This window comes from Aspergillus sclerotioniger (assembly GCF_003184525.1).
Source record: "Aspergillus sclerotioniger CBS 115572 chromosome Unknown BO94scaffold_41, whole genome shotgun sequence".
NCBI lineage: Eukaryota > Fungi > Ascomycota > Eurotiomycetes > Eurotiales > Aspergillaceae > Aspergillus > Aspergillus sclerotioniger.
This window is the reverse complement of record NW_020291031.1, coordinates 29,642-56,768: the sequence shown is the minus strand read 5'-3', so window position 1 is coordinate 56,768 and position 27,127 is coordinate 29,642. Positions and strand designations below refer to the sequence as shown.

General features: G+C 48.5%; 11 protein-coding genes across 11 annotated transcripts; 2 read left to right on the top strand and 9 right to left on the bottom strand.

Annotated features, from left to right (window-relative positions):
- Window positions 1-77: 77 nt before the first annotated feature.
- BO94DRAFT_527179 (RHS repeat protein) lies at window positions 78-5,114 on the bottom strand (the record flags this gene model as incomplete). Its single annotated transcript, XM_025610375.1, has 2 exons — window positions 78-671; window positions 711-5,114. 2 exons carry the CDS (start codon window positions 5,112-5,114, stop codon window positions 189-191), a joined length of 4,887 nt encoding a protein of 1,628 aa, XP_025462448.1. The 3' UTR covers window positions 78-188.
- A 348-nt stretch (window positions 5,115-5,462) lies between these two features.
- Window positions 5,463-6,521, top strand: BO94DRAFT_590404 (uncharacterized protein; the record flags this gene model as incomplete). The annotated part of the gene is made up of 1 exon (XM_025616022.1): window positions 5,463-6,521. The coding sequence occupies one exon, from the start codon at window positions 5,463-5,465 to the stop codon at window positions 6,519-6,521; it is 1,059 nt and encodes a 352-aa protein (XP_025462447.1).
- An 889-nt stretch (window positions 6,522-7,410) lies between these two features.
- Window positions 7,411-8,602, bottom strand: BO94DRAFT_293949 (uncharacterized protein). The gene is made up of 3 exons (XM_025606702.1): window positions 8,573-8,602; window positions 8,261-8,483; window positions 7,411-8,194 (listed from the first exon to the last, which is right to left on the bottom strand). Exons 2-3 carry the CDS (start codon window positions 8,282-8,284, stop codon window positions 7,502-7,504), a joined length of 717 nt encoding a protein of 238 aa, XP_025462446.1. The 5' UTR covers window positions 8,285-8,483; window positions 8,573-8,602; the 3' UTR covers window positions 7,411-7,501.
- A 1,812-nt stretch (window positions 8,603-10,414) lies between these two features.
- Window positions 10,415-10,975, bottom strand: BO94DRAFT_477755 (GNAT family N-acetyltransferase; the record flags this gene model as incomplete). Its single annotated transcript, XM_025608660.1, has 1 exon — window positions 10,415-10,975. A coding segment is annotated over one exon (561 nt), but the record flags the coding sequence as incomplete, so codon positions are not given.
- A 1,129-nt stretch (window positions 10,976-12,104) lies between these two features.
- Window positions 12,105-13,495, bottom strand: BO94DRAFT_610871 (MFS general substrate transporter; the record flags this gene model as incomplete). Its single annotated transcript, XM_025616616.1, has 4 exons — window positions 12,105-12,197; window positions 12,289-12,857; window positions 12,911-13,229; window positions 13,292-13,495. Coding segments are annotated over 4 exons (1,185 nt in total), but the record flags the coding sequence as incomplete, so codon positions are not given.
- A 530-nt stretch (window positions 13,496-14,025) lies between these two features.
- On the bottom strand, window positions 14,026-15,183 carry BO94DRAFT_527175 (class I SAM-dependent methyltransferase). The gene is made up of 4 exons (XM_025610374.1): window positions 14,983-15,183; window positions 14,907-14,927; window positions 14,709-14,855; window positions 14,026-14,652 (listed from the first exon to the last, which is right to left on the bottom strand). Exons 1-4 carry the CDS (start codon window positions 15,145-15,147, stop codon window positions 14,134-14,136), a joined length of 852 nt encoding a protein of 283 aa, XP_025462443.1. The 5' UTR covers window positions 15,148-15,183; the 3' UTR covers window positions 14,026-14,133.
- Window positions 15,184-16,263: 1,080 nt separating this feature from the next.
- BO94DRAFT_579119 (MFS transporter) lies at window positions 16,264-17,837 on the top strand. The gene is made up of 2 exons (XM_025615247.1): window positions 16,264-16,543; window positions 16,600-17,837. Exons 1-2 carry the CDS (start codon window positions 16,269-16,271, stop codon window positions 17,783-17,785), a joined length of 1,461 nt encoding a protein of 486 aa, XP_025462442.1. The 5' UTR covers window positions 16,264-16,268; the 3' UTR covers window positions 17,786-17,837.
- A 177-nt stretch (window positions 17,838-18,014) lies between these two features.
- On the bottom strand, window positions 18,015-19,308 carry BO94DRAFT_539961 (sterigmatocystin 8-O-methyltransferase precursor; the record flags this gene model as incomplete). The annotated part of the gene is made up of 4 exons (XM_025612807.1): window positions 19,113-19,308; window positions 18,927-19,068; window positions 18,755-18,881; window positions 18,015-18,695 (listed from the first exon to the last, which is right to left on the bottom strand). Coding segments are annotated over exons 1-4 (1,109 nt in total), but the record flags the coding sequence as incomplete, so codon positions are not given.
- Window positions 19,309-19,906: 598 nt separating this feature from the next.
- Window positions 19,907-21,985, bottom strand: BO94DRAFT_628452 (MFS transporter). The gene is made up of 5 exons (XM_025617484.1): window positions 21,815-21,985; window positions 21,257-21,749; window positions 20,849-21,191; window positions 20,549-20,804; window positions 19,907-20,504 (listed from the first exon to the last, which is right to left on the bottom strand). The coding sequence occupies exons 2-5, from the start codon at window positions 21,666-21,668 to the stop codon at window positions 20,175-20,177; spliced, it is 1,341 nt and encodes a 446-aa protein (XP_025462440.1). The 5' UTR covers window positions 21,669-21,749; window positions 21,815-21,985; the 3' UTR covers window positions 19,907-20,174.
- Window positions 21,986-22,917: 932 nt separating this feature from the next.
- BO94DRAFT_424934 (WD40 repeat domain-containing protein) lies at window positions 22,918-23,838 on the bottom strand (the record flags this gene model as incomplete). The annotated part of the gene is made up of 3 exons (XM_025607433.1): window positions 22,918-23,083; window positions 23,136-23,536; window positions 23,734-23,838. Coding segments are annotated over 3 exons (672 nt in total), but the record flags the coding sequence as incomplete, so codon positions are not given.
- A 986-nt stretch (window positions 23,839-24,824) lies between these two features.
- Window positions 24,825-25,790, bottom strand: BO94DRAFT_610845 (NAD(P)-binding protein; the record flags this gene model as incomplete). The annotated part of the gene is made up of 4 exons (XM_025616615.1): window positions 24,825-25,078; window positions 25,149-25,368; window positions 25,427-25,717; window positions 25,743-25,790. 4 exons carry the CDS (start codon window positions 25,788-25,790, stop codon window positions 24,825-24,827), a joined length of 813 nt encoding a protein of 270 aa, XP_025462438.1.
- Between the last annotated feature and the right edge of the window lie 1,337 nt (window positions 25,791-27,127).

Below are 27,127 nucleotides of genomic sequence, written 5' to 3'. Positions count from 1 at the left end.
TCAAGAGGGAGTTAGAGATGATTACATTTCTCCAGTGACTCCAACAGGTGGCTACACAACGTAGAAGTAATAGGAATCCCAACGCTGCTTACATTCTGATTCAACATACTAGATATCCAACGATAAAGCAAAACCAAATCAAACGGAGTAAGATATCCAAGCATATCTCAACTTCCTCTCCAGACCTCCTAAGATTCCCAGTCTGCCGGACTCCGCAGGGCACCTCTAACAGAGGAGTACAATGCGGAATCATCCTCACTGTCGCGTTCCTTCCGCGATAAATCAAAAGAGCATCTGAAGCTCAAGTTCAGAATCTCAGCAACAGACTGCCCAGAAGTAGGTTTTGCAGCATAGCTGGAAGACATAGATGAGGCGCTGGCCTGGATCATATACCCTGCTAGAGCATTATGGCCATTCTTAAGCAATGGCCGAATGGTGTCTCTTCCAAGAGAAGATCCCACTTTAACATAAGGCAGCCTGATCTGCTCAGGTCGACTGACTTGGGATTCACCACCTGATCCCGACTTGGAAGCAGTCTGCGAAGGCCTTTTGTAGATGACATTGGCATTAAAGGCCTCCCATGCCAGCGAGATGGTTTGTCCTCCAACTAAGCCCTTCGCTGCCCCTTTGACGCTTTGTTTGACGATATCCTGCAACCCATGACCTGCAATCTGCTTTGACAAGCCCCATCGCCAGACCGAGTTATTGACCGCCTTGCTGACGGTGTAGGAAGTCGGTGACTGCCCCAGGAACTTTCCTACTCGGCTTGTAACGGCGCCACCGAGCCTTCCTAGTGCAGGGCCGGCAGCACCACCCGCCGCTCCCATGAGGAAATCCTTGCCAACGCTGCTCCAGGTGGGCGTGCGGCCTTCTGCAAGGTCACCAAGAGCACCTCCTGTAGCGGAGGCTACACCACCAGCGACAGCACCCACGCCAACTTGAACTGCCAAGCTTGCGCCGGCAGTGAGGATTCCGGTGGCGATACTAGCCACCAGGCCAAGGATGGCAGCAATGAGCTTTTTCCAGCCGAAATGAATCCCGAACAGGGAAAAATGGCCACTTGGGTCCACATGATTACTCGGGTCACCAAGGCTGTATGTGTACGGATTGATCTCGCCTGACACAAAAGGACTCCACGGATCCGGGGTGTGGAAGCGCATCAAAACGGGATTGTAGATGCGGTACCCATTTCCCAGGTGATACCATCCGGTGACTGGGTCTCGCCACTGCCCATTGAACCCTATGGAAGAATGCGCACCCAATCCGTACGGAGTGTATGACTGATGGTGAATTGTGTCCGGTTGATGGCTATCAAGCCAGCCCAGGACAGAATCATGGCTGTCCGCCATCCAGAGTTGGGTCTGTTGTTTTTCGGTCTCACCGTCTTGGATGATCTGCCCCCAATATGCCTTGCCGTCGGAAACATAGCTGATGCGACGTTCACCAACCCTTGTGGCAATGAGGGAATCTCCTCGGTAGAAAAGGTAGTTGTTTGGCTCGTCCGGCACAAGTTGGCAGATCAACTTCCCTGCTGCATCGTAGTGATACTCGCAGATTTTGTTTTCTTTCTCATCTCGCACTGTAGAAAGACGGCACAGACTGTCGTACTCTAATCTGCGGCCTTGTTCATCCCTCGTTAGACAACCGTTCGTATCATATTCGAGGTCAATCTGCGAAGGGTACGTATTGTTTGTATTGGTTATCTCAGTCAGCTGCGTCGGGTCGTCTTTGCTGTACGTATAAGTAGTGACATTGTGACCACCATCTTGAAAGCTTGTCGTCATACCGACGATGTTGTCGTAGTTGTCAAAGCTGAAAATCTGTGTTTGAAGCTGATTTCCGCGGCCGTCGATGGGTGGGTGAGTCCCCTCGCATGTATATTCGACCAGACGGTTGCGGTCATCATACTTGAAATTCTCTTCCTGTAAAGATACACCTTCATTGCCCTTTACCAGCCGCGTCTCAATGAGACCTGTCTGACTGTACGTCTGATGCAAGCGGCACACTATCTCTTCTTTCCGTCGGATTACACGGTCTATCTCACGACCGAACTCATCGTATGCCAAGCTAAAATCAAAGACAATACTGTTCTCTTCAACGGAGTACTTGGAGAGGCGACTCGCTTTGTCATAGGTAAAGGAAACCTTTATGTTGCCCTGCTCCAAGCATGCAGGTCGGCCAGAATCGTCATACTTCACACTTTGCGTTTGGTTGTGAGGATTGACGTAGCGTTGCAGCTTTCCTGACATTGAGTACTGGTATTCAGAGAAAAATGTCTCGGCACCAGATAACTCAATGGTTTCGTGCTTCAATCGAGACGAGGAAGTGTATTCGCGGGTTTGTGTACTATGTGCCCCCTTGAGTAAAGTTGGCACCATGGACTGAGGATCGTACTCATATGTGTCGGTGCTTTCGCGCCGACTGAGACTCCTGGGGACAAACTGCAATGCAGATTCATACTTGATCTGGCATTCATCCCCTTGTGCATTTGTAACCTGCACAGGTTCTGGTTCATTGCCTTTGTAAGTCTGAGTCACCGTACGAGGGCCAATGTGCTGCAGTGTGACGCGACCCAAACCGTCGAATGACTGTTCTGCAAGGCTGACGTTGTTGATACTGACCTTTGCTGGCAGTCTATCCTCGCTATGATTGGCATAGGTAGTCCTCGAAACTCGACCATCGGGCCATGTAGTAGTGAGGATGCGGTCAAAGCTATCGGATTCATATTTTATGACTCTCTCAAGCTGATCTTCCTCTTCAACAAGGCGTCCTAAGCCATCATAACGCTTCTTCACCTCACTATAAACCGAACCGTCTGATTCACACAGACGTATCTGAATATCATTGCCGGAGACGTCGCGATATGTTATGGTTGATCCCTCATCCTTGATCCCCCTGGTTTCGGTGAGGTCAACTGGGTCTGATTGTGATAACATCACCGCTCCATTGCTTTCTGTCGTCTTGGATACCTGCCCCCAATCATCGTACTCCAGCTGTTGGATACTCTCTTGGGGGATGGGGTCCCCATTGTCGCTTCTGAGCCAATCAATTTCTGCAACCTCAATGCATTGGCCTTGGGCGTTATAGTTGCGTCTCTCGACAGTGCGGAACCCATCACTGAATGCATAGTCCGCACCACTCCCTAGCTCATCAGAATCTTGTTTCTCGACAAGGCAGGCCCTCTCTAGTCCGTCGCTTATATGCCGGGTTTGCACCCCTTTTGCATCAGTCACCGTCGTCTGCGTGCCTTTGGCGTCCTGAAGAAGGATGTACTCATAGGATCTCGAGGTTTCGTACGACGTGCCAGGAGATGTGGTTGCTTTGACGATTTGACCGAGCAAGTTGTACTCAAAACGCTCCTCCACGCCTGCCTCATCTTTGTGAGCCAGGGTGAGTCCGTGTAACGTGGAATAGACCGTCTCCTCCTTAACCCCGGTGCCGTCAAAGTTCGTAATGCTTGTTCTGATCGCCAGTTCATTTGTGTCTTGGCTTTCAAAATTCCATTTCTTGGTGATGGGAAAGCCATCCAAATGATATGTGACCTGTTGATTGAGCCGACCGTGATTGACTGAGGTAGGTTCATTCAGATATGCGAGGACAGTCCTAGACAGAATCTGATTGCCGTCCGTACTTAGGTGCTGCACAGCACTTACAAAATAGGAGGTCTTTGCACCGTCCGCAGTCACTATCTGGTCATAGCAATATTTGTCCGTGCGAGTGGGTGCCGGATAATCGCTGTCTGCAGGCACTATCGATTCGGTTGCCATGTAGCGCTTGAAACCATTCGGATCGGCTGGGCATCCTAGGTCAGCTGAATCATTCGATGCCTCCCCCTCAGCAGGGTAGTAGGTGCGCAGGACTTTTACGCCGTCAGGTCGAACTTCCTTTGTCGGGTTGCCCCATTCGTCGTACTCGAACTGGGTGGTCTCGGAACGAGAACGAGGAGTCTGACTACTCTTATCCACAAACTTCTTTTCAATGCTTTTGGGCAAATGACATTGTGGGGGCTGACTTTCAAACGTTCCGTGATCGGTAGCGTAGTATTTGATCGATTCGAGCACTGTAGTGTAGCCTTTCTTCTGCTCTGAGGAGACGATCAGATGAAACCGATTGTATGTATTCGTGGTTGTGGACCCGCCATCAACAATGACACTAGATGAGTACTGGTAGTCATCGCGTGACCGGTATAGATTGTCTTCTCCGTCTTTCCACCGAAAGCCACCGTCATACCCGAGGAAGTTTCTCGCAGAGAACTCATACCGCGTAGTGATGGCGGGTTGAGACTGGCCCGGCTTCTCGATATGCATAGTCACATATGGAACATATGACATGGGTGCCCCAGTAGGTAGCTTGTGGCCGTCTGCCTTGTGCGTTATCTCCTCCACGAGGCCTGTTGGACTGGTGACCTTTGTGATACACACGCTCTGTCCCAGCTTGAGATAGTCAAAGTTCCATGATGCATCCGTGAGTGGCAGCGACAATCTCTCGAGACAGTTGGCCTGTAGCCGAATCTGAAAAGTGCTTTCCTCCGGAGTGTCTGGAAACCTGACCAGCTTTCTAGTTGTTGACTCATAGTCGACTGTGAGCAAGTCCTGCGAGCTCTCCTGAATTTTGACAAGTCGAGGGTGCTCTCCCAGTCTTCCCCAAACAGGCTTCAGCAAACAGCCATTTGCAGCGTAGATCTCATACGGGACGCATTTGTCAAAGGTTCCATTATTGTCGTTCAAGATTTCAGTTTGCCCCGATTTATGGGTTAGCTGATACCCCGAGTCTAACTTGCGAAATACGAAACTCTTAAGCTTCTGGTCGGGAACCGACACACTGGTCGATGTCTCGGTAACGCGGAATCGCTCTCCAGTGGAGAGATAAAGGCTCCTTTTCCGGTGATCGTAGTAAGTAAAGTTGAATGACCATCCCTCGCCTAGCCCGAAGTCGAACGAGTCCAGTGAATTAAATGTCAATGTCAGTTTAAAAGGGGGGCAGTTCCGGGCCTGAGCCGGGGCTTCCCAGACACTGATTGCACAGCTATATTGGCCCGTACGAGGGTCGACTCCTTTCTCCAGGAGATTGCCAAAGTTGCAGCCCTGAGTATAGATTGCGTTGTTATTTGCCATGATGCCACGGGAATGGCGTTTTTCTGGGGAGTCATCTTCACATTCCGGAGCAGCGGAGGGCTTACCACAAATATAACAAGGCTCGATTAGCTCCTTCATGTGCCTCCCGGTTCGTACCATGGAAACGTCCTGGTGTTGCCTCATACCCAGTATAATCTTCACATGCCGGCATGTGAATCCTCTTTTCTGGCCAACCTTCTTTCTCCTGACCAGCGCCTGGTTCAATCATTTGGACGTCATGGCTTCGTCTTCTTTTCTTCATTGTCACCCCACAGCTCTTCTATCGAGAACACTGACAGCCGAACTCCCACTCCTCGCTTCCAGGAATTAGTTCTTTCTACTTTGACCATGGCAGCTGTTAATTGGGAGGTAACCTTTTTCGAAATCACAACCACCAGAAGCGACAGGATCACCGACACTCTCTACGCCAATGGACGAATGCAAGTCCCCATCGATGTTTCGATCAAAGCTGTCGTCAACGATGAGACCTATACCCTTTCCGAGCAAGAACTTGCTTCTATCAAGCTCGTCCGTTACGTCTCACCTGACGAAGACCTGCCCGATGGTTGGGATTACACCGCATCCGAGAATGAATTCGACCATGTCATGCCAACGACCGTTACCAATATCAAGAACAACCGAGACTCTGACATACCCGCCCCGGCAGAAGCTCTGCATATCACTCCCCGGGCGGACCATCAGGTCAAACGCTACTGGGTCTCTACAACCCACGTAGAAAACGAGCAAATTGCCGCGTCCATCCTGTCTCCATCTGGTGAAATCATCACCACTCATGAAGAGGAGTCGGGGTTCGACTCCTACGTGGCATTGACTGGAGTGGCCCCAATAACCTACCATAAAGACGACCTCGTGACCGACAAGTACAGTAACAAGGATGACGTCGAGAAGCATGAATGGAGCTTTTCCTACGAGGGTTTACCGCTAGCCCGGGGAACGTGCTATCAACAAAATGTGTATGTGTCCCTGAAAAATGAGCGGATGCTCAAATCCGAGGTGACAGGAGTGAAGAGAGGCGACTCGGAGTTTTGGTTCAATCATGCATATCGTCGGCATGTTCCATCCTGGGTAGACCATGGAGTGGATATTCACTACATATGGGATACGGGTGACCCAGAGCAACAGTGGGTCGGTCAACCTCTACCATGGGACGAATTTGATATCGACACCAAATGGGAGGTGGAGACCAACAAGAAATCAAACAAGCTCAATCTCGCCCGATGTGCAATTCGGACCGATTTCACTATGGTAAAGCTATGGAATTCGGACTACAATTGGGACCAAGAGAACTCCATCATCCTGTATGATCGGTGTGGCAATACGGGTCAGTTCAAGGCCAAGCCGGACAATGACTGGGATACAGGTGGCTCCCGTTTGGTAGAGGACTGAAGGCATTTTTCTTTTGTTGTAATAGGCCATCTTTCATTTCGTTGATGACGCACTTGGTCACTAGTTGTTCTCGCTGTAATAGCTCCTGTCTGTACTACTTTCAATGAAGACGGACGATCTTGAGAGAGGACTCGGGCATGCGTTCATCAGAAAGAAGTATCTCCATTCCATATATCCTCTACAAACCAGATTATATATAATCAACCTCCATCCCAACTAGAATCCTCTTACCATACCCCACAATCAACTGGGCATGACTCTCCACCGCCGAACGCCCCACCTCAATCAAACCCACCTCAGTGTTCAGCAAAACCAGTTTAAACCTCCGCAACCCTCCACGGCGGAATAAAAATCGGGACATCCCCCCCCAAATCCCCAACAACTGCACTTGCAATCCCTAAAAATATCTATGATACTCGAAACACGGGTTTAAATTCCCCTCATAATCCTTAGGTAAATCAACTGGATATTTCCATTTCTGAGAGTAAAAGCAAATCGAAATCCAGATGGTATGAGCCTGAGGCAACAGCCTGAGGGTTTGTTATGTCCGATTGGCACTTGAACTTGGTCGTCTCGAGTATCCGAAGGCTCTAGATGAGATGAGCTCGGTACTGGGTGGTATTATAACTGTTCCAGAAAGCTTTGACCGAGTCCCAGAACGATCCCAAACCTTCTTCAAAGACAATTCTATTTTGGGCGTGATCAATGTGATGGATTTAAGAGGTTGGAGAGAGAGGTGCAGAACAATAGGAGATTTCATGATACCTGATGAGGGGATTACGTGGGGTTTTTGAGTCATAACGGGCGATGCGGACGAAGCTATACTACGGCTTAAAAGACCACATGTAAAACGTTCAATAAGTGTCACTAACTAAAAGCAAAGACAAGACTAACAAGAAGAGCAAAATAAAAGACTATCACAACGGCACGAAACAACGAATTGGATCCACCCCAATAGTCTGCTGAAAGTGAAGAACCACCTAACAACCAGGATAAGCAGGTGGCACGCTGTGATCACCATCCCGATACAGCGAGGATGTACCATGAGGTCCGGTGTATTCAACATGACCCCCTTTACTTCTTCGACTGCATTGGTTGTAAATTCGGTTGCAAGTTCGCCGTTGAGCAGTGAATCGATGGGGGTGGCAGGTATCGGTGTTGCAGATGTTGAACATGGCGTTTCCCTGTCGATAGAGACGGCAAATCAGATGGACGCGATCAGAGGCGGGTGGTAAGGTCAATTGAGTGGGAACGATGGGACTGCAAAGAACACTGACGCTGGCATGGTCGGGAACTCGGTTATCACAAATGACCCCTTGCGACACTCCCATTTCCTCCTCCTCCTCCCCATCCTTTTCAAAATAGCCATCGTCAGAGCCATCCATGGATTGTTCAGAATCAACAACCGAGCTGGTATCATTGCCGACAATCACCTCCAGATAACATGCCACCCTGTGCGGTCCGGTATCGTATCCCCTGACTGCAACCTCCTCACAATGAGGAAGCAGGACATCATCACAGTTGACTCCCCGCATCGCCATCACCACCCGCCTTGTCGGAAGGAATGGAATAATTCTCCCGAAGTACTGTAATGGTCCCATTGTTGACACGTTTGTGAAATTCAGCAGAGGCCAAGAGGGCCGCGTCGAATCCGGGATCGTTCCGAATGCGATCTTCAACTTCAGCAGGGGTTATACCGAGGACCTCAGCGAGAACTCGGGTAGGTAGGATAACGCTACCGAATCCTTTGATGCTGCAGCCATAACCTGCCTCTTCTGCGTCGTGTTCAGATGGCATATTGTGAAATTGAGAGGGAAGGATTTTCGTCGTATCCGTGTTGTTTGAGTGGAGGGGATTAAGGATAGTGGGATAGGAGTCCGGAGGATGGGAAGGGAGAGAAGGGCAACGGGGGTTTATATGTTGTACAAAGAAGGGTCCTTCAACAGGGGGGGTGGAGTGTGTCTGTGCAAGTCACCTGGACAGTCAGCTTTGTTCCGTAAGGAAATTCGACAGATACCACAGGGAAGGAGGCAGGACCAGACATTTCATACGTTCAGTAGCATATGGTAACGTCACTGTCCCACTTCATGTACAGCTGACAAGTGTACTAGGTCCAGGGGAGTATCGAATCCAGCATTAGGTGGCCAAAGGTTCGTTCATTTTGAAATGTAAGCCTATAACGCATCATCCGCATGACCCATAAGTTTGAGCTGTACACCACCAATCCCATTATTTCAACGCCTGCTCCCTTCATTTTTGTGGGTTATATAATACGAATCTATGAATACTTTAGTTATAATTCATCATGTTGAATGACAGCCCCTTGGTTCACTATTGTGTCAGCAACACATAATCGTGACCGCCGGAATACAGCCCCTAAACAGGTAAAAAAGGTTACATTCAACTAGGAGGTAGCACTCCCCTGTCACATAAGCATCAGAGGCTAGAGGTTGTCTGTAATGGTATCGTCTCTGTTCAAAAGGTTCGGGAGAACAGACCTCCTGAAACCATTCGCCATTCAAAATTAGACCTGAAGTACGCAATAACTACTGCACTCCTTACAACCATACCCTCGCCAGCTAACTACTCCCATGGTTAACGGTATACACTCAACTTTCCCGGGACCCCCAACTATTCCCCGGGGACTTACAACGTAGCCTCAGTAACACATGCACCCTGGCTAGGCCACCACATTTGCAACGGTCGGATGATTCTCCCCATTCCCCGAACCATACAACATCCCATCGGAGGGTGGTGGGTGTCACTGCGGGATATAACTTCAGCCAATTATAGTGGTTCAGCCTCATCGCGGCTTACAAGTGTGGGACAGAATATAGGGTTCGGAAAGTTCTTGTGAGTCTTCTCTATCTGCTGCACAAATGGGCGTTGATGTACGGGATACAAGGCTGAGACATGTTACAATGGTGTAACGTCGCCCTCGAGATGAGTGCATATATATGTGTCACGATATGATGCCACCAGACTAGGGCGGATGGTCTTTGTCATCTGATAGGACGCTCAGGCCTGTACCAGATTGCATATGGTGAACCTCAACGTGACAGATATCGTAGTATCACCTAGAATGGAAAGAATGGAATTGATGACTTAAGTGGGTGAACTCCAAAACATGTTTAGGGGATTGCATCTCCTAATCAGGTGTGTTGACCCGCTTAGAGGTGACCTTCGAAAGACCCATGACGTCACGCATGATTGTAAGTAAGACATGGCAGCAAAGGGTATGCGGATAGGAAGTTTCAAAACTACGGACAAGTAATCGGGATGATAGAGAATAAGATGTGAGAAAGAATAAAAGGAACGGTCAGACTGGGACTCGAATCCCCGGTAAGGGTGCAAAAAATGGAGCGTGGTGAGCGCCATACCGAGACCGCTCGAGCGTACCGCTGGGACTTGGAATAAGGAGGCTTGAACATTAAAACAACCTCCATTTAAAGGCTTTTGAGCCTCTATTTAGGGATGTATCGTTGTTCTTTAGTATCTGGACAAGAGTCATCACTCTTCTTATGATCTGATAGTTCTTTACAGCCTACATTGTCTGAAGACATTTGTTTCCGTAGCATGCCTAGCATGTCTATTAATAATTATTTGGAGATCCTCCGATGCTCTTACTCACAAACTTGAATCACAACTACTACATAGAGACTACATTTCAAGCGTGATGCCACGTGCCTGAGGCGTGTTTCAACTGTTTTGTAAGTCAGTGAATGTAGATCTCACTTAACAGACAAGAGGCAAATGTTGGAATCTATTCACCTTAGAATTATTCCACTACACAGAAAGTATCTCTTTTGATGTAGTTCGAAAAATCTCTGTCAGCATACGCTTCCACTCGGTCAACACATAGTATCCATAAGTGATCCTCCCATTATGGATAATCACTTTCCATCAGATTTCTCCTTCAACCCCCTCAAAACCTCCCACTCGCCCTCCAAAATCCCAAAATGAATCACATCCCACCACCCCCTGGAATGCCACATCACCTCTCTCTCCCTCCCCTCCTCCACAAACCCCAATTTCCGATACAACTTCGCCGCCCCATCATTAAACCCAAACGCAGTCAACCCCACCCGATGCAATCCCGCATGCAAAAACGCCCAATCCAGCGCCCAGTTAATCGCCTCCCCGCCGTATCCCTGTCCACGATACTTCTCCGCTAGTGAAGTCCCCAGTGTGGCGTGGAGGTGATGACTCGCATCTGGACCCCATGGATTAGAGAGAGTCAATGTCCCGATGGGAACGGGTTCGGTGGTTTCCTCGGTGGTTGGACGGAGACAAATGATCACGCTTAAGAGGGAGGCTTGGAGGTGTTTGATGAATTGTTCGGCGTGGGTTTGGGGTCGAGGGCCTTTGCGACGCGGGTAGCTTAGGGCTTGGATGGTTGGGTCGTTGAGCATGTGTTTTTGGATGAAGGTTTTGTCGGCGGGGTTGTCTTCGGGGAGCGGTAGATGAGGCGGGTGGTGTGGAAGAGGAACTCGTGGATGGTCATTTTGGTGTATTGTTGGTCAAGCTTTTGAGGGTTGGTTTTGGGGTATTTATAAGGTGATTTCCAGCAGGGTCCGGTCAGGTATTGATGAATTTAATGGTGGTTTGTTCGACGAGTCGTTATCACGAAAAGCTGGTGCCTGGGGTCCCTTATCAGGTCTGGCTCACTTATGGTGTCTGCCTAAATCGTTGGAAGGATTTCGATCCCCACTCGAAATGGCCTTGTGAGATTGAAGGGGAAAATAACAAGCTGTCGTCATCAGGTGTAAGTTGGCGGGGGCAGACACGATGGTGTGATACCGGCTAATATGACAGGTCAGCGACACCTATATCAACCCGTACATATAGTGAATATTAACTCGACTTCCCAAACAGACACCACAACCACCTACAGAATAGACACAGTCAATTGTGCGGAGACCTTCATTGTTTGGCCCACACGTGATGGTAGCACGCCCTGACCCGATACATGTCGGCAATGATATTCTTAGCATCCTTCATAAAAGTCTCCCGGGTGTCCGAGCCGCGACATCTCGCGGATCTAATCTTATCGGTCTGCCGATAAGCTTTAGAGATCCAAACTACGTGACAAGCTTCCCAGAGAGACGTGCAAAGTATCAATGTATGACGACACTATTCCTCATGATTACTGGCCTCACGTTCGAATAATAGGGATTGGAAGTTATCAAACGCCCGCTTACTGGAGCTTCCCAGGTGATGAGGATCTTCGAACATATTGGCCTGAGGAACTTGGATGGCTTGAGTTCACGCACGACTTCCAGGTGTCGAATATCACATCTTATGTTCCAGTAGGTCTGTATCAATTAGAATGCAAGAAATGCTTAATTATGAAGATAGATTCACAGATATCCACACTGCATCAGCAAAATCAAGCCCAAACACCCAAGATTCCGATTAAACCTCCTGAACCACACCACCCTTTGACCGATTCGAAACACTATATATAAAGCTCTGAACACCAACCAACACGAGCCCCAAAAGCACCGATATAATCATAATCAACAATCCCCTCGGATACCTAAACCATAATTAGTAACTCACTCATATCAATTTACAACCCACTTACCCATTCTCCGCATCATCATGTCGAAAGATCTGCGTCCCAGCCATAAGCCCCGCCGTGGCAGACATCACAACTACCAACCCCATTAGCATCTCATCAGTTCAGCGATAGCTACAACATACACATCCTAAACACCATTAGCCTCACCCCCATCTCAAAGAAAAGGGAAATCACTCACGCAACACTAACACTCCTCTCCCCCACACTCCCACAATTCACCTGAATCCAAGCATTATGAATAGGATGATACCCCACGGCCAGCCCATTGACTGTAGTCCAGAGACCAAACTTTCCCCATTTCCCTACATGTCCTTGCAGACATCGCAACAGAACAAGCGCAATGAGATAACAACCTATCGAGAGCATAACCGTAAGCCCACGTTGCCGGGTACGATCACTAACCCACGCGAAGATAACAATAACAGGAAGAGTGAGTAGGTTTCCTATTGCCGCGAGGGCATTAGCATCGATGCGAGAGAAACCCAGGGACATTATTATGCTGGGTGTGTAGGTTGTTAATGGACTCCAGGTGGAGAAGACGCAGGCTGTGGCGAGGAAGTGGGGGTATTTGGTATAATTTGTTAGGGCTTTGTAGATTGTTGAGAGATGGAGAGGGGAGTTGGGTGATTCGTTCCATTCCTTGGAGAGTTCAGAGCATTCTTCGTCGGATTTGGTGGGGTGTGTTTGTGATGTGTGCTCTGGCAGTAGGGTGAATAGGAGGATGGATACGAGGATGGACCAGCATCCTTCCACTGCATACCATCAATACCATTTCTCCAGCATATCGGTAGGGGGGATAACCCACGCAAAAATATCCACTGCCACCCCGCCAGCCCTGCCAGCCCTCCCCTTCCACCCAATTTCAACAATCCCGCCCCAAGCAGTGGCGCGATCGCAGAGCCCCCAAACATGCCGAAGAAAAATACGGCGATGCGTTTTGTCAACTCTTCTTTTGTATACCATGTGGAGAGCGTGTACATGGCAGCAGGGATATACCCCGCTTCTGCTAGTCCGAGGATGGCTCGCGTGAGGAGGAATCCCGTGCGGTTTCGGATGAAGATTTGAAGGGCGGCGATGATTCCGAAGATGAAGACTTGGGTGCTGATCCAGCGGCGGGGACCGACCTATTCCTTCTTAGCTATAGTGTTTCTTGAATCGTTTGAGATGGGTGGGTGTATATCCATACCCGCTGAAGAACCATATTAGAGGGTATCTCTAGCACAATCACCCCCAGAAACATGAGCTGGTTACCCAAGTTGATTGTGTTCTGGTTCACCACTATTGCAGATGCAAATCCCCCGGTTAATGCGCTCGATATATTGGTGCGATCTATTTGGTAGGTAGTGAATCCGAGTACGAGGAGAGGGAGGACGCGGAAATCGGCTCTGCGCTTGCAAATTAATACGTGTTTTTGTAGGATCTTCTGTGACTTACATCCTCCGGAGTGAAGACATATTCTTAAGAATAAAGCCAGTATCTGAACTATCTGAGATAGACATGATCTTCAAATAGGATTGAATTGACAGTCACTTTGTCAATCGCACATCCTGCAAAAACCGTGTTTTGTTGTCTTTATCAAGGACCTTGGGGACGAACCTTTGGGGTGATAAGATAAGGAGGACCCTGTGGCTTGAAGAACTCTGTTTTGGAAATTTAGGTTTAATCGGACTGTTTATCAATGTGGGGTAATTCGAGCTACTGGTTAAGGTTGACGAGAAGAAGTCCTTAGTGGTGGTGGGGTATTGCCAGAAGGGCTCGAGCTGTACAACGGGCGCTGACCAAAGATGGTGGCCAGGACTCTCTTTCTTATTTTTTTATTTTCATTTTTATTTTTTCCTTTCTGTAATGTATTCATTTCGTTATTTTATTTTATTCCTGTTCCCGTTCCCGTTTCTGTTTTTTTTTTTTTTTTTTTTTTTTCTGTCCGCAGGTTTTCTTGTTTCTAGCTCGACTCAACTCCCGCCCCAAGTATAAATTTTCACCTGAGGCCGTCCATCATGACATGAACACACACCCAAACAAAAAGGTTCAAACCCTCCTCAAAACAAACTGCATCTTAAACGCAGTATCCCCGTTATGCGCAACGTTCTTTACATCCTTCCACTCCTCCGCCGTAACCTCCACCTCCCACTGCGTCCCCGTCTCCATCTCCACTTGCTTCCACATCCTCCTCCACGAATCCAAATCATGTCGATAAAGCGCAGTCTTCAACTCCGTCTCCTCTTTTGACCGTTCTCCAGCCCGGATATCTCCCACATGTCGACCGACCACAATAGACCCGGGCTGAGGTTTCAGCAACTTGATAATTTGCTTCGCGGTGGCTACTTGGCCATCCCAATCGAAGAGATGGAAGAACGAGGCTGCATTGATAATGTCCACCTTTCCTGCAAGACGTTGGAAAAGCTCGCTGTTGTCGTCGAAGATGTCGCTGATGATCAAGGGGCAAGTGAGGGTGTCGCGGTCGGCGAAGAGGTCGTATCCGAGCGAGATGAATTCGGAGTGGAGGTCCGAGCCGTAGATTTGGGATTGGGGGACGCCTTGGGAGATCTGGGTAGTGTTAAAATGTGTTTGCGATCGTGGATGACGGGTGGGGTGGAACGTACGAGGTATCGGATATCTTGGCCCATTGCACATCCCAAATCAAGGTATGTGTCGGAGGCTTTCAACCGGGATAGGATCTCCGGGTAGGCAGATGAGTTGGAGATGGTGATGTCGAGGAATCGGAAGGATCCGATGCAGGGGTATGGGAACTGTTCTGAGTCAGATACATTGAGGGCTAGATGGTATGGGAATGGACGTACCACTGCAAATGCGCGATCTCTCTTTAAAAGGACAATGTTTAGTATATGGATACAGTACGAGAGGGGGCCTACTTACCACATCCTTGACATGTTCAATAATCTTCTCTTCCGGTATCTTACTGTATTCGACGAGTATGGTGCGCGCAGGCTCCTTAATCTCCTCTAGGTCAGACTTGTACCAGCTGAATTGGCGATTGAGCCCATCCTGGGTATTTTCAGCAGGTATGGTTGATTCAGCCATGGTGGTATCTCGGGTCGGACGGAAGTCAAGTCGCGGGTGAGATTGTCAGGGAGGAGAGGAGATAAAAGATAAAAGATTGTGTGACCCACCTTAGTGCGGGGCAGCGGGTGTGACTGTGGCCTCAGGTGCCACCTTGATTTCATTAATCACGAAGGATCAAATGAGCTACATGAGTTTAACAGGATCTGTACACTGTGTAATATGCATCTAGGCATGCATTGTACTACATTGAACAAGGGACAAGCTGCATGTCAGTTAAGATGCACTTAAGTAAAGTCGCAGGAGCTCAAACAAGCTTTTTCAGCCCTTGACATGAAACATGGATCCACTGGCTGAATGTATCCAAAAATTCGAGGCACGTGTGGCCGACTTGGCAATGCTGCAAAAGCTTTCACTCGGATGGAACGCACTAGTCCTGTTTAGTCTGAGGTCATACAAGCATCTCACGTGTCGCACTAGTACTTTTCCGTGGATCAGGCAAGGGATGCTCCCTATTATTTATTGTCCTAGCAGGAAGGGTTACACAATGCCCACCAGCAATCGATACATAATAAGGGGAGACACTGGTGACAAGTTAGAATTACCGGAGAACGGTTACTTTTCATCAGCACTCGAGATTTCAAACAAATCCCATTCCCCTTACATACCCATTGTGCCCATCGCATTCCATAATATCTCCTGTCGTCGAAAATTTCCTCTAACTAGGACTTTATGCCAAGAAAACAGGACAGAATAGTGGCTGTCGAGTCCTGCCGGCTGCCCTAAGACCCGGGAACCCCCGCTATCGGCGCAGCGGAGATATCCGCCACCACCACAAAACAATTCCCAGTAAACCTTCACCACCATCAACACAAATAACTATCCCAAGGGTAAAGACAAAACGCGCGCAAAGTTATCGCCAATGTAGACTACACAACCAATTATCCATCCTTATCGAGCTGCAACGCGACCGATTCGCACCCACCGGAGTCTGCCGAGGAGCGGAGTTCGGGCTCCCCAGCGATCTACTAAGCAACATCTCCGACCCAACTCCGATGTACCTCGGGGATACCAACTGATCTGCATATATAGCTCCGCCCCTCCCCAAACCCCAACTAAATTCCTTCCCCTGCAGCACAACCATGATCCGCATATGGCCCAAAACCGACACCCCCGGGGATCTGGAAAAACCACCCCCCTCGCAGGACCCCGAATTCAAAGTCCAATGGGATTCTGACGACCCATTAAACCCCCAAAACTGGTCCACATCCTACAAATGGTGGGTGACCTTCCAACTCGGCATGCTCGCCCTAGCCGGCAGCTTAGGATCCAGCATCACCACCTCCGCCGATGACACCATCGCCAAGTACATTGGCGTCAGCAGCGAAGTCGCCGTCCTCGACGTCTCCCTCTACATGTACCTCCCATCCCCCATCCCCGTCCCCACTCTCCACCCATTCTCACCACCCACAGCGTCGGCTTCGTCCTCGGCCCCATCATCTGGGCCCCCATCTCCGAAGTCTGGGGCCGCCGCATCAGCATCCTCCCCGCAGTCTTCTGCCTCGCCATCTTCGCCATCAGCACCGCATCCAGCCACAACGCCCCTGCCATCTTCCTAACCCGCTTCTTCGCCGGCTTTTTCGGCTCCGCGCCCATCAGCAACGTGACCGCCGCGCTGGGCGACATGTGGAGTAAAGAAACCCGAGGCACAGCAATCAGTCTCTACGCCATCGCCGTGAACGGCGGCCCCGATCTCGGCCCGCTCATCAGCGCCGCCATCATGAAAAACCCTCATCTCAGCTGGCGTTGGACCGAATACACCCACGCCATCTGGGTTTTCGTCACCTTCCTCATGGCTTACTTCTGGCTGCCCGAGCTCTACCCCCTGGTCCTCCTCTCCCGGAAAGCTAAACACCTCCGCAAGACCCAGAACCCGGCGTACTGGCACCCACATGAACATCTGCATCTGTCGGTTCATTCTATCGTGACGAAACAACTCGCTCGGCCGCTGCGGATGTTAACGACCGAGCCGATCGTCACGGCAATAGCCTTCTACGCTGCCTTCGTCTACGCAGTCATGTATCTCACTCTGGAACTCTTTCCTATCGCCTTTGCCTCGCTTCGAGGCTGGTCCCCAGTTACAGCCTCCCTACCTTTCCTCGCTCTCCTAGTGGGCGTAATCTCCTCCGTCGGTCTCAACATCTACAATCAACTCCGATACAATCGTATCTCCGCCGCAGCTAATGGCGCCCCTGTCCCCGAGGCCCGTCTGCCTCCGATAGCCTTCGGCTCTATTGTTCTCGTGCTAGGACTCTTCTGGTTCGCCTGGACAGCAAGTCCACCTTACCACTGGATCCTACCCGTCATTGCGGCATTCTGTATCGGTGTGGGATTTAACTGTATCTTCCAACAATGTCTCAATTTCCTGATCGACGTCTACCGAATGTATGCCGCGAGCGCCACAGCCGCGGTAACGTTCCTGAGAAGTCTTATGGCAGCGGGGTTACCATTAGCCGCGAAACCGATGGTCAGGTCGTTGGGAATGGGCCCCGCGGTGTCGATTGTGGGCGCTGTTGCTGCTGTGTTAGTACCAGTGCCGTTTTTGTTCATGAGGTATGGGCCTGCGTTGAGGAGGATGTCGAGGATGGTTGAGGATTAATCCTTCCCTTCTTGTCTTTTGGTAGAGTATAGATGTTGCCAGTAGAATAATCCATTAATGAATTATAATACACACAACCAAGACCCAAAAACAACAAGTAATCCAGATCCACACCGATTACACAACCCTCGCCTCCAAAACCGCCATCTCCATCCCCTCCCCACTCCCACTATCATCCCCTCTCCAAACAGTAACATCCCCAAACCCCACCCTCCCAAGTAACCCCCTCCACTCACCTTCCGTCCTTTCTCCCCCCGCAAAACTCACCATCATACTCCAGTCCCCCACCGCAGTATGCAATCCCACCCCCGTCTCGGGGATGACCTTCTCCACGATAAACAATACCGAGTCTTTGTCCATTGCGTCCTTCACTCTCCGCAGGATAATCTCCGCTTGAATATCGGGCCAATCGTGTAGTACGGTGCGGAGCATATACGCTTTCGCTCCGCGGATGGGTTGGGGCGTGAAGAAATCGTACCCTTGGGGTTCGATATATCCCGGGAGTGGGTTGGGGGAAGTGGGGGAGGAGATAACGTGAGGTAAGTCTTGGAGGATGAGACGGCCCGGGAGGTGGGGATGGGAGTTGTGGAAGGATTGGAGGTCGAGGGCTTGGGAGCCGCCGCCGATGTCGACCAGGAGAACTGGTTTGGTCGGGGAGGGGGAGGGGGTGAAAATGGGATGGGTGTTTGGAAGGAGAGAGAACCAGGGGGTGGATGGACGACGGAAGGGAGAGGACATCACGGTGTTAAAGGCTGTTTGGTAGTAGGGTTGGGTGGAGAGGTAGTCGAAGTAGTTGGATTTGGTGCCGAGGGCGAATTGGAAGGGGGTGTTGGTTGGGGAGGTTGGGTTGGTGTAGTTGTTTTGGGAGAAGTAGGTGGGGAGGTGGGTGAGGATGGCGTGGAAGTGGGTGCTGGGTGGGTTAGTACGTTGTTTGGTTTGGGGGGAGAGAGGGAAGGGAGGGAGGCGTACAAGTGGATGACGGCTGCGGAGAGGTGGGAGGTTGAGATGTAGCATTTTGTCGATGGGGTTGGAGTGAAGGTGGTGCTGGTGTGTTGGGTGACGATGGTCATGGTGGATAGGAAGCGCATGATTCGGCCTGGCAGTGTTAGGGTTGGATATGAGTGTTGCTGGGGGAGCGTACTGATGAGGGCTGGGTCGGCCTTGGTGTCGGCCGCTATCTGGGCCACGGTCACCGTGCGGGATTCTTTCTCGGTTGAGCGATGTATGACCGCGTCGAAGAGCTTGAGGTCAATGGCCACGCGAAGGACCATGGCTTGGTGGCCCTGGTGATGTTAGTGTTGTGATTGGATGGATGGGCTGGACGTACGGAGAGTAAAATTTTGAGTGTTTTTTCCTGTGGTGATTCACATTGTTCTTGGAGTTTATTGCACGCCTTGGATATCTCGGCGCGTTGCTGGTCATCAAGGTTGTCCAGTTGACCGCTGGTGGTGACGGAGTTGATCAGGTTGATAAAGTCTGTGGCACTCATTTTCTGCTTTTTGATTCTGCTGGATTGCTAGAACAGGATGACTTGTAGACTGATTGTTTGATGTCTGTCAAGGAAAAAGCGCAGCTTTATAGTAGAAACTCGGTCGACCGAGTCCGCCGGAGGTAATTCCCGCACCGACCCCGATCCAGCCCCGATGTTTATCTCCGGCAGTTCGGTGTTTGAAACCGAACTTCTAATTGCAACTCCAAAGGGGTTTTCGATTGAAATATGCTTCTTGGCATGTGATGCATACGCCGATATACCTACTCGTTGACGGATAACCTGGCATCGAATCCAGATTCGACGTGACAAACGTAAGCCTACCACCTTGTTGCCTGAGGCAAAAGCGTGTGGTCACGTGAGTCATTATCTGAGTTAAAGATGGTGATAACAACGGTGTACTAATCTGGCATTATCTGCAAAAAGCCCGAGTCAAGTGAGAGTACTATTACAGATTAATAGGACCACAGAGCGAAAAGGCCCGATGAACCTCCCTCCGTGAGAAGCGGAGCTTGTATACAGTAGGCGGAGTAATCCCATATTCTTGATTGTTGCCGGTGCATCCCATTCACTATGAACAGCATGCGAGAGGTAGAAATATCTTTTTAGAGACTGAAATAAATTTACTCGAACAGTCACTTTGTTTATATAAAGTCGACCTCTATATCACGACAGTTCTATGCAAATTTCAGACACGTTGCAAACACCTCTATCCCACTCGCAAACAAAACCCTCTAAACTGTTCATCAAAAGCTCTGTATCTATGTCAAAGTGACCGCCTCGTTCCATTCAACCGTTCAAGTCATACCCTGCACAATATCCTCTCCGACGATGACTGTGAAAGGAAACCAAGCAGGTTGCTCACTGGCTCAGGAGACACTGGCCCAGACGTCACGAACCTCAGGTAGACATAGCTGTGGCCCATTTGCTCCTCTTACGTAGAGATGGTCCCCATAAAGTGAGAATGTAGGGAATAGGCGCAGCCACAGCGCTGATTATCCCAAGCACAGTAAGTGTCCAATGAGTACCAAGGTTACGATACATCGGCACTCCCACGACAGTCATTCCTCCTGCAGCGAGATATCGTACCAATGCGACAAAGGTAAGTGCAGATGCTGCGTACTGCTGGTAAGAGTCGATGATGTACATATAGGCGGAGAGGAAGATGCAAATGACTCCAAACCCGACAGCGACCGAGGCTGCGAGGGGTGACCATATAGAGATTGAAGCCTAGTAGTGGTTAGTAGAATCTTTCACAATGGTAAAAGACGTACATAGTCAGTCCAACCCATCCAGAAAAGACCGATCGGAATTGCCGGGGCTCCGATTTGAGCGAAGAAAAGTCGGGACTCCCGATCCAACAAGCGACCAGAACCATCGTCTCCAGCATCGCGCAATTGCTTGGCTGTTCTATGATACAGGATCGGAACGAGAACCATGCTAGTGAGAATACCGATGAAAAGACCCAGGAAGCAAATGTTGGCCAAGCCCTCATTGATCCCATATACTTCCGCGAAGATATAAACATACCTGAGCCGGTTAGTGGGTTCTCCAGAGATGGTGGGAAGACATACCCGTCTAGGAACGTGAAGAGTACGATGTAGACTATGGATAAGTACAAAGTGAAGAAGATCACGATGGGCTCCATGAGCAGCTGCCACGGACGAGTGAAGTTCCTCACCAACACAGGCAGCAAGTCTCCCGTTCCAGAGGCCTCGGCCGCTGTTTTGAATCGCGCGTCGCCGGTCGCTTTGCGGAAGAACCTAGCTTTGTAGTAAAGGAGTTGCGGGGCGAATGTCTCACGCTTGAAAAGAAAGATGATGACAATCACTAGGCCGTCGAAGATGAGCATGATCCACTCAGCCCATCTCCAATTGATGTGGGGGCTGTATCCAATGTATGCTCCCACGACAGGACCTGGCCGGGTCAGTCAACCTCCGATGACGCGTATTAATCTAAAACTGTTGACATATCAAACATACCAAGAATAGGACCTCCAAATCCCGGAATGGCAAACATCGGAAACCCGAATGTTTTCTCCAGAGTACTCCAAACGTCGGAGATAGAGCCACCGGCCACGGTCAACGGAGCCGAACCACAGAGTCCAGCCAGGAATCTAAAAGCCAGCTGCGCCCCAAAATTCGGGGCCAATGCCGCTCCCAGAATCCAAGCTCCGAAGATAACCAGAGCGCCGATGTAGACCGGAAATCGCCCGACTATTTCCGACATCGGGCTGGCGATAAGAGCCCCAACTCCAAAGCCTATCAAGTAAAGACCAGTTGCCAAGGACTCGGCCACCTGTGCCACACCAAAGTGTTGGGAAGCTTCAGATAGCACGGCGGAATCGATTGCCGAAGCCATGGTGGTGACCAGAGCAATCAGGCACACGCACATGGTGGCAAACACTCGTCGCGTCTTGGACCATTGTTGAGGGTTGAAAGGATCGTGTGGGGTGGCCCAGGATACCTCATAATACTTTTCACCGTTACAATCCGATTTCAAGGAAATGCCAGGAATTTGAGAGGGATCTGTGATCTTACTCGGGGAAGTTTGCTGGGGCGCGGCGGATGTTTCGTGCTGGACGCGACTGGCGTCGTCGACCAGCTCGTTCACATAGCGTCGCAAGCCCCGATATTGGTAGATGAATGCCATCTTTGCGGGTCGTGGTGAGGTGATGACTGTAGAGTGCCGAGGGTGCGGTTGAAGTCGAGGTGAAGGAGGTTGGGGAAAAGATGGTCTGGATGGCAATTTATCGTCATCGCCTGGTCACGGGGCTTTGTCGGCCGAAAGCAGCTAGTGGGGGCGGGTCCACCCGTTGGACCCTGAACAGGTTTGCGTAATTAACTCCGCTCCCTCCCGATGGAGAAGGATAGTCCGACCTCCTGCAGTCCCGCGGGAATCATCCAATCAGTGACCGGAGGTGCAGACAGGTACCCATTTTTACTCAATAGTTCGATGCGTGATGGAACAGTTCTAATAAGGATTACAAAGCCACTGATTCCTTCTCCTTTGCTGGCTAGATGTTCCGCGTCCACATGGCTTGTTGCGGCCCACAATATATATCTCAAGCGGCACTCACGGGTTCGACAGAAAATAATTACTAACATGGACCTTAAGCCCAAAATACCAAGAAGAGCCTGTCAAATGTACGACAAGAAAAACAAGGCGATTTATTGGGAACCCAGACGAAGCGCCGTACGGCCCAGTGGTAAGTTAGGATATTGTAAGACCTCAAATTGGTTGGTGGATTCATGACATGCTCTATAAATTTTTGAGGATGTGTCAACCATACTAGTTCGTGTTGGTGCACTCCGTTTGCTGAGAATGATTACATGCGATCGATAGACAAATTTCTATTTGAAATATTCACTGACTTCGACACATGTATCAGCGCTGGTCGGAGTCAAACTTGACTCATCCATGAGAGAATACCTGGAAAGGTCAGCAGTTTGTCCACGCTACAACATATGATGAACGTAATAACAGTATCAAACAGGGGTGTGTCACTTACTGCCAGATCTTCACAGTACCACCAGTACTTCCAGAAGCAAAAAGATCTGGCTTGCATGTCCCAACACACATCACTAGCCAAAAATATAAGTTACAATAAGTCTGCAGGTTGGTTGATATATTCCATACCTGGTCCTTGATGGGCTTTTAACTCCACATGTTGCTCCCCCGTTTCTAGGTTCCAGAGTTGAACAGTAGAGTCCTCCGTTCCTTTGATGATAAACTCAGAATCAGCTGTAAACATGGTACAGTTGACACGAACCTGAAACATATACCAAGTTAGAATAAGCAGAACAGTGCTGCAGGCTAGTATTCCAACTTACATTGTCGCCCTCAATAGTTCGCACCCACTGAGTAGCATTCGGATACCACAATTTGGTTACAGCCTCATCAGACTTTCCAGTTTTGGGACAGTGACCGCTCCAAATATAGTTGTCATATACCTCAAGTCCCGTTGGATATCCCATTAACTCACCATCAGGGACAGTCACAACCCTAACTGGTGCGTTGATGAACGCTATTGCAGCTTGACGGCCATCAACAGACATTGACACACTCGTAATTGATCGATCCATCGTCAGGGTTTGTATGAGTGTCCGTTTATTCATGTCCCAGATGCGTACAGTTGCATCACGCCCCCCGGAGACAAGATAACCTCTGCGAGGTTCATAATCCATCGCGCTTATCACACCATAGTGGCCTTGTAAAGTATGGACAAGTGTCTTGGATTCTATATCCCAAAGCTGGATTGACTTGTCAGTACACTTATCAGCTTCGATTATTGATCATTGAGATCACGTGAAAGGTATGATTCTACTCACCCCTATGCAACCGTCCAACCAGGCAGTGGCAACGATCTTGTTGTCAACAAGGAAGAAAATCCCGCTCACGGTGATGGGTTCAGGGGAAGGAAATGCAATCGGACGGGTAAGAGCCGCGTAAAGATGACTGGTGGATAGTTCAAAGACTGCCCCCCCCCCCGGGCAGATCCAGTGGCAAGGTATTTGCCGTCAGGGCTGAATGCAAGACAGTTCACAGCTTCATTATATCCAAGATCGAAATAATGATTCAGCTGCACGTTGACATCCCACCTTGTTTCGGGTGTCTGTGTCGGATGGTCAGACGAGGCTGCGTGAGCCATTATTAGTGGTTTCAATTTCATTCGTGCTTTGACCCCGGAAGATGCCAGGCTTTTGGTTATATCTTCAGTAGCGTCCATCGTGAAGATTAGTTACAGTGTAGCACGGTATTCTCCGAATAGTCAACTCGATATAAGTCCTTGCTGTTGACCAATAGACCGTCTCTACCCTTCTAACTATACTTGGAGTATTCCATGTATTCTATATACGCAGAGATTTCCATTCCTGCTTACTCGGATTCCTCCGGGTACCCTCTCCAACGCAGACTAGATAGGTTCCTGTTTCTTTATACATATCCGGTATCACAAAAAGAATGTCGGCGAGAATCTGCGGATGTCAGCAGAGGCTCTTGTATCTTCCAATATTATTTGTTCCTTAGTTTCATAAACCGTGGGATCGTCCTATGGAGAGGCACTTATGCTAGTCCATGTATGTCCAAGATGCCATGATTATATTCATCGCATTCTATGTTTTAAGTGTCCTTTAATCATTCCCAAAGGATGTCAAATTGTTTCATCTCGCACTGTTGCATCCATTGGCCAATTAACCTTGTATGTATTTAACCCAGACTTCTTCTATCATCCATACTCCGTTGTATCTCCTCATAGCATTAACAGTGGTTGGCTCCAAAACTATCATAACTGTTTGTTCTTTCATCAAACCCAACGGACGGCCGAGGATATTGTGGAAGAACACTACTAGTGGCGATGAAGAGAATTTTCTCAAAATCAATGATCGGCGGTTGGGAATGGCATCTACGGTTTTTTTTTCTGACTTAGTAAGACCATTAGGGCTAACACCACGTTTTATGGCTTTTGAACGTATACAAACAAAGTAGCCCTTTAGAGCAAGGCCACAAAGGCCACCTGTTTCATATTAATGAATAGTACTACCGCTATCACTACTGCAAAGGTCCACCATTACGAGTCTTCTGAGGGCCCCCATCCAGAACCAAACAGTTGGCGTTGAGGTAGCTTGCTGCTGGACTGACCAGAAAGGCAATGGTACCCCCCACTTCCACCAGGTCTGCAGGCCGCTTGAATGGAAGGTTTTCTTCAATACTGTTCTGTTCGTTGGAACTGAGGTCCTGGTTACACCATTTGTTTTCGAACCAATCCACAGACACCAGATTACACCGAACACCCTCCCTAAGTGCTAGAAGCGAGCATTAATATCAATCTCAAAGTGAGCATCTATCCACAAAATGCTTTAGAATCCGACCTACCTGTCCTAGTCGTAACATCCATACCAACAAGCTTGTAATCGTGAAACAAGGCCCCGGGATTTGGTGGAGTAACGTTGACAATCACTCCCCGGCCGATATTTCTCTTGGCGGGTTTGCCCCAATATTGACTATCGGTTTGCCTGGACATGGCGGCCGCCTCCACATCGCAGCAGTTGATCATGCCCTCGTTCTGCACTCCACCATTGGGGTCTTGGGAAATCTGTTCGCGTCTAGTTAGCATATAGCGGACCTTGAGATACGATACAATAGAGACATACCCCAATTGTATTCACGACATAGTCAAGTCGACCATATGCTTCAATGACAGCAGTCACGACGGCCTGTATGCTCTCCTTACTCTTATCGTCAATGGTATAACTGGTCGTCTGGTATTCCTGTCCCTCTTTGGCCGGGACGGTGTCCTTCAGGTACTTGGAGCACTCTTCCGCCAGCGCGCCACTGGGGTCGGCAAAAACAACAGCTGCAGCGCCTGCATCTGCAATTTGGAAACCGGCCTCTCGCCCAATTTCCTGGCACTTGATGGTTTCAGCGATGTGGCCTGAATGCTTCTGGACAGCAGGTTTCAAGACTTACCCCGACGATAAGAGCGACACCGACGATATTGGTACTAAAGATAGCCATGACTGTAGATGTTATCGGCAAAGGCAATGCGGACAGACAGAGATAATTGCAATTGGACACGAAAGATGTGGCAAGCTGTGAGAACTGATGGAGTGTTCTGAAATGTTGTGAATGGATGAGAGAAGGGGGGCAAAGAAGCTACTTATAGTCTTACAGAACAGATTTTAAATACAGGTCCCGAGCTCAAGAGACGGAAGGAATCTAGGAACTTCTCCCTCTCTACTATGTACCTTCCTGTGGAAGTACAAGTGAACATGAGATTGCCTGTGGAGTCAATGAAGTTACCTGCAGCTGGTTGAGGAAGGAGCAATGTCACTCATCTCCATGCCTTTAGTATCGAAGAATGTTAGGACACGAAGCCGAAGAAAACGAGTGATATTGGTATGACTAGCTAGGAGGCTTCTGCCTACGCGGGATGAAAAGGATAATAACATAATGATTAATGTAATAAGACACGTGACACGCTCGCCTATTAATTAACTAGCTATCTGGATATAGCTTTTTAGATAAGTAGGGATATTAGAAGTAGTATATATAAAGCTAGATTTTTTATTTAATTAAGTAATAAAATATTAATATCAAATAAGTTATAGCAGTGCGGAGTGTTAAGTATATGATGATTTTATTATTAGATAGGATTTTATATCTAATAAATATTTAAATATAGAGAATATCTCTAGATTAAGTACTTTAATAAAGCTGTCTATAGAATTCTTCTTTTCTGGGATATAAAGTATCTTAATCTCTTTTTATTTAATTAGATTTATTATAAAAAGATACTAGTTATTAAGCTATCTGGTTGACTGACTGTAGCAGCTATAATTAAAAATAGCAAGTAAGTTAGTGATATTACTATAAACTAAGATCTTGTTATTATTAGAAATTTTAAAATTGAATACTATTATTAATTTTTTAATATATAAGATATCTTTAACAGTAGAATTATACGCGCAGAATTCAGTGACAGTAAATAATAATATTAAAATAGATTATTTCTTTAATAATCAGGCAACTGGGCTTTTAATAAAGAAGATAATATATTTTTTAATTAATCTATTATTTATATGATTAGTATAAATAATATTAATATAAACTTTTATACTAGTATAATAATTTAATATTGAGATAATCCTGTTATTATATACTCTGTTTAAATATTAGTAAACAGATTTTGAAATCTTACAGTTAATTATGGTTAGTAAGGTTAGATACCTCTGTAATCTAAATATAGAGTATTCTATGTTGGAGTGGCTACTAAGGCGATTCAACCGTGTAGAATGAGATGGATGATGATCTAGCTAGGGGCCTCGTAGGCCATCTATATGGACTAACTAGCG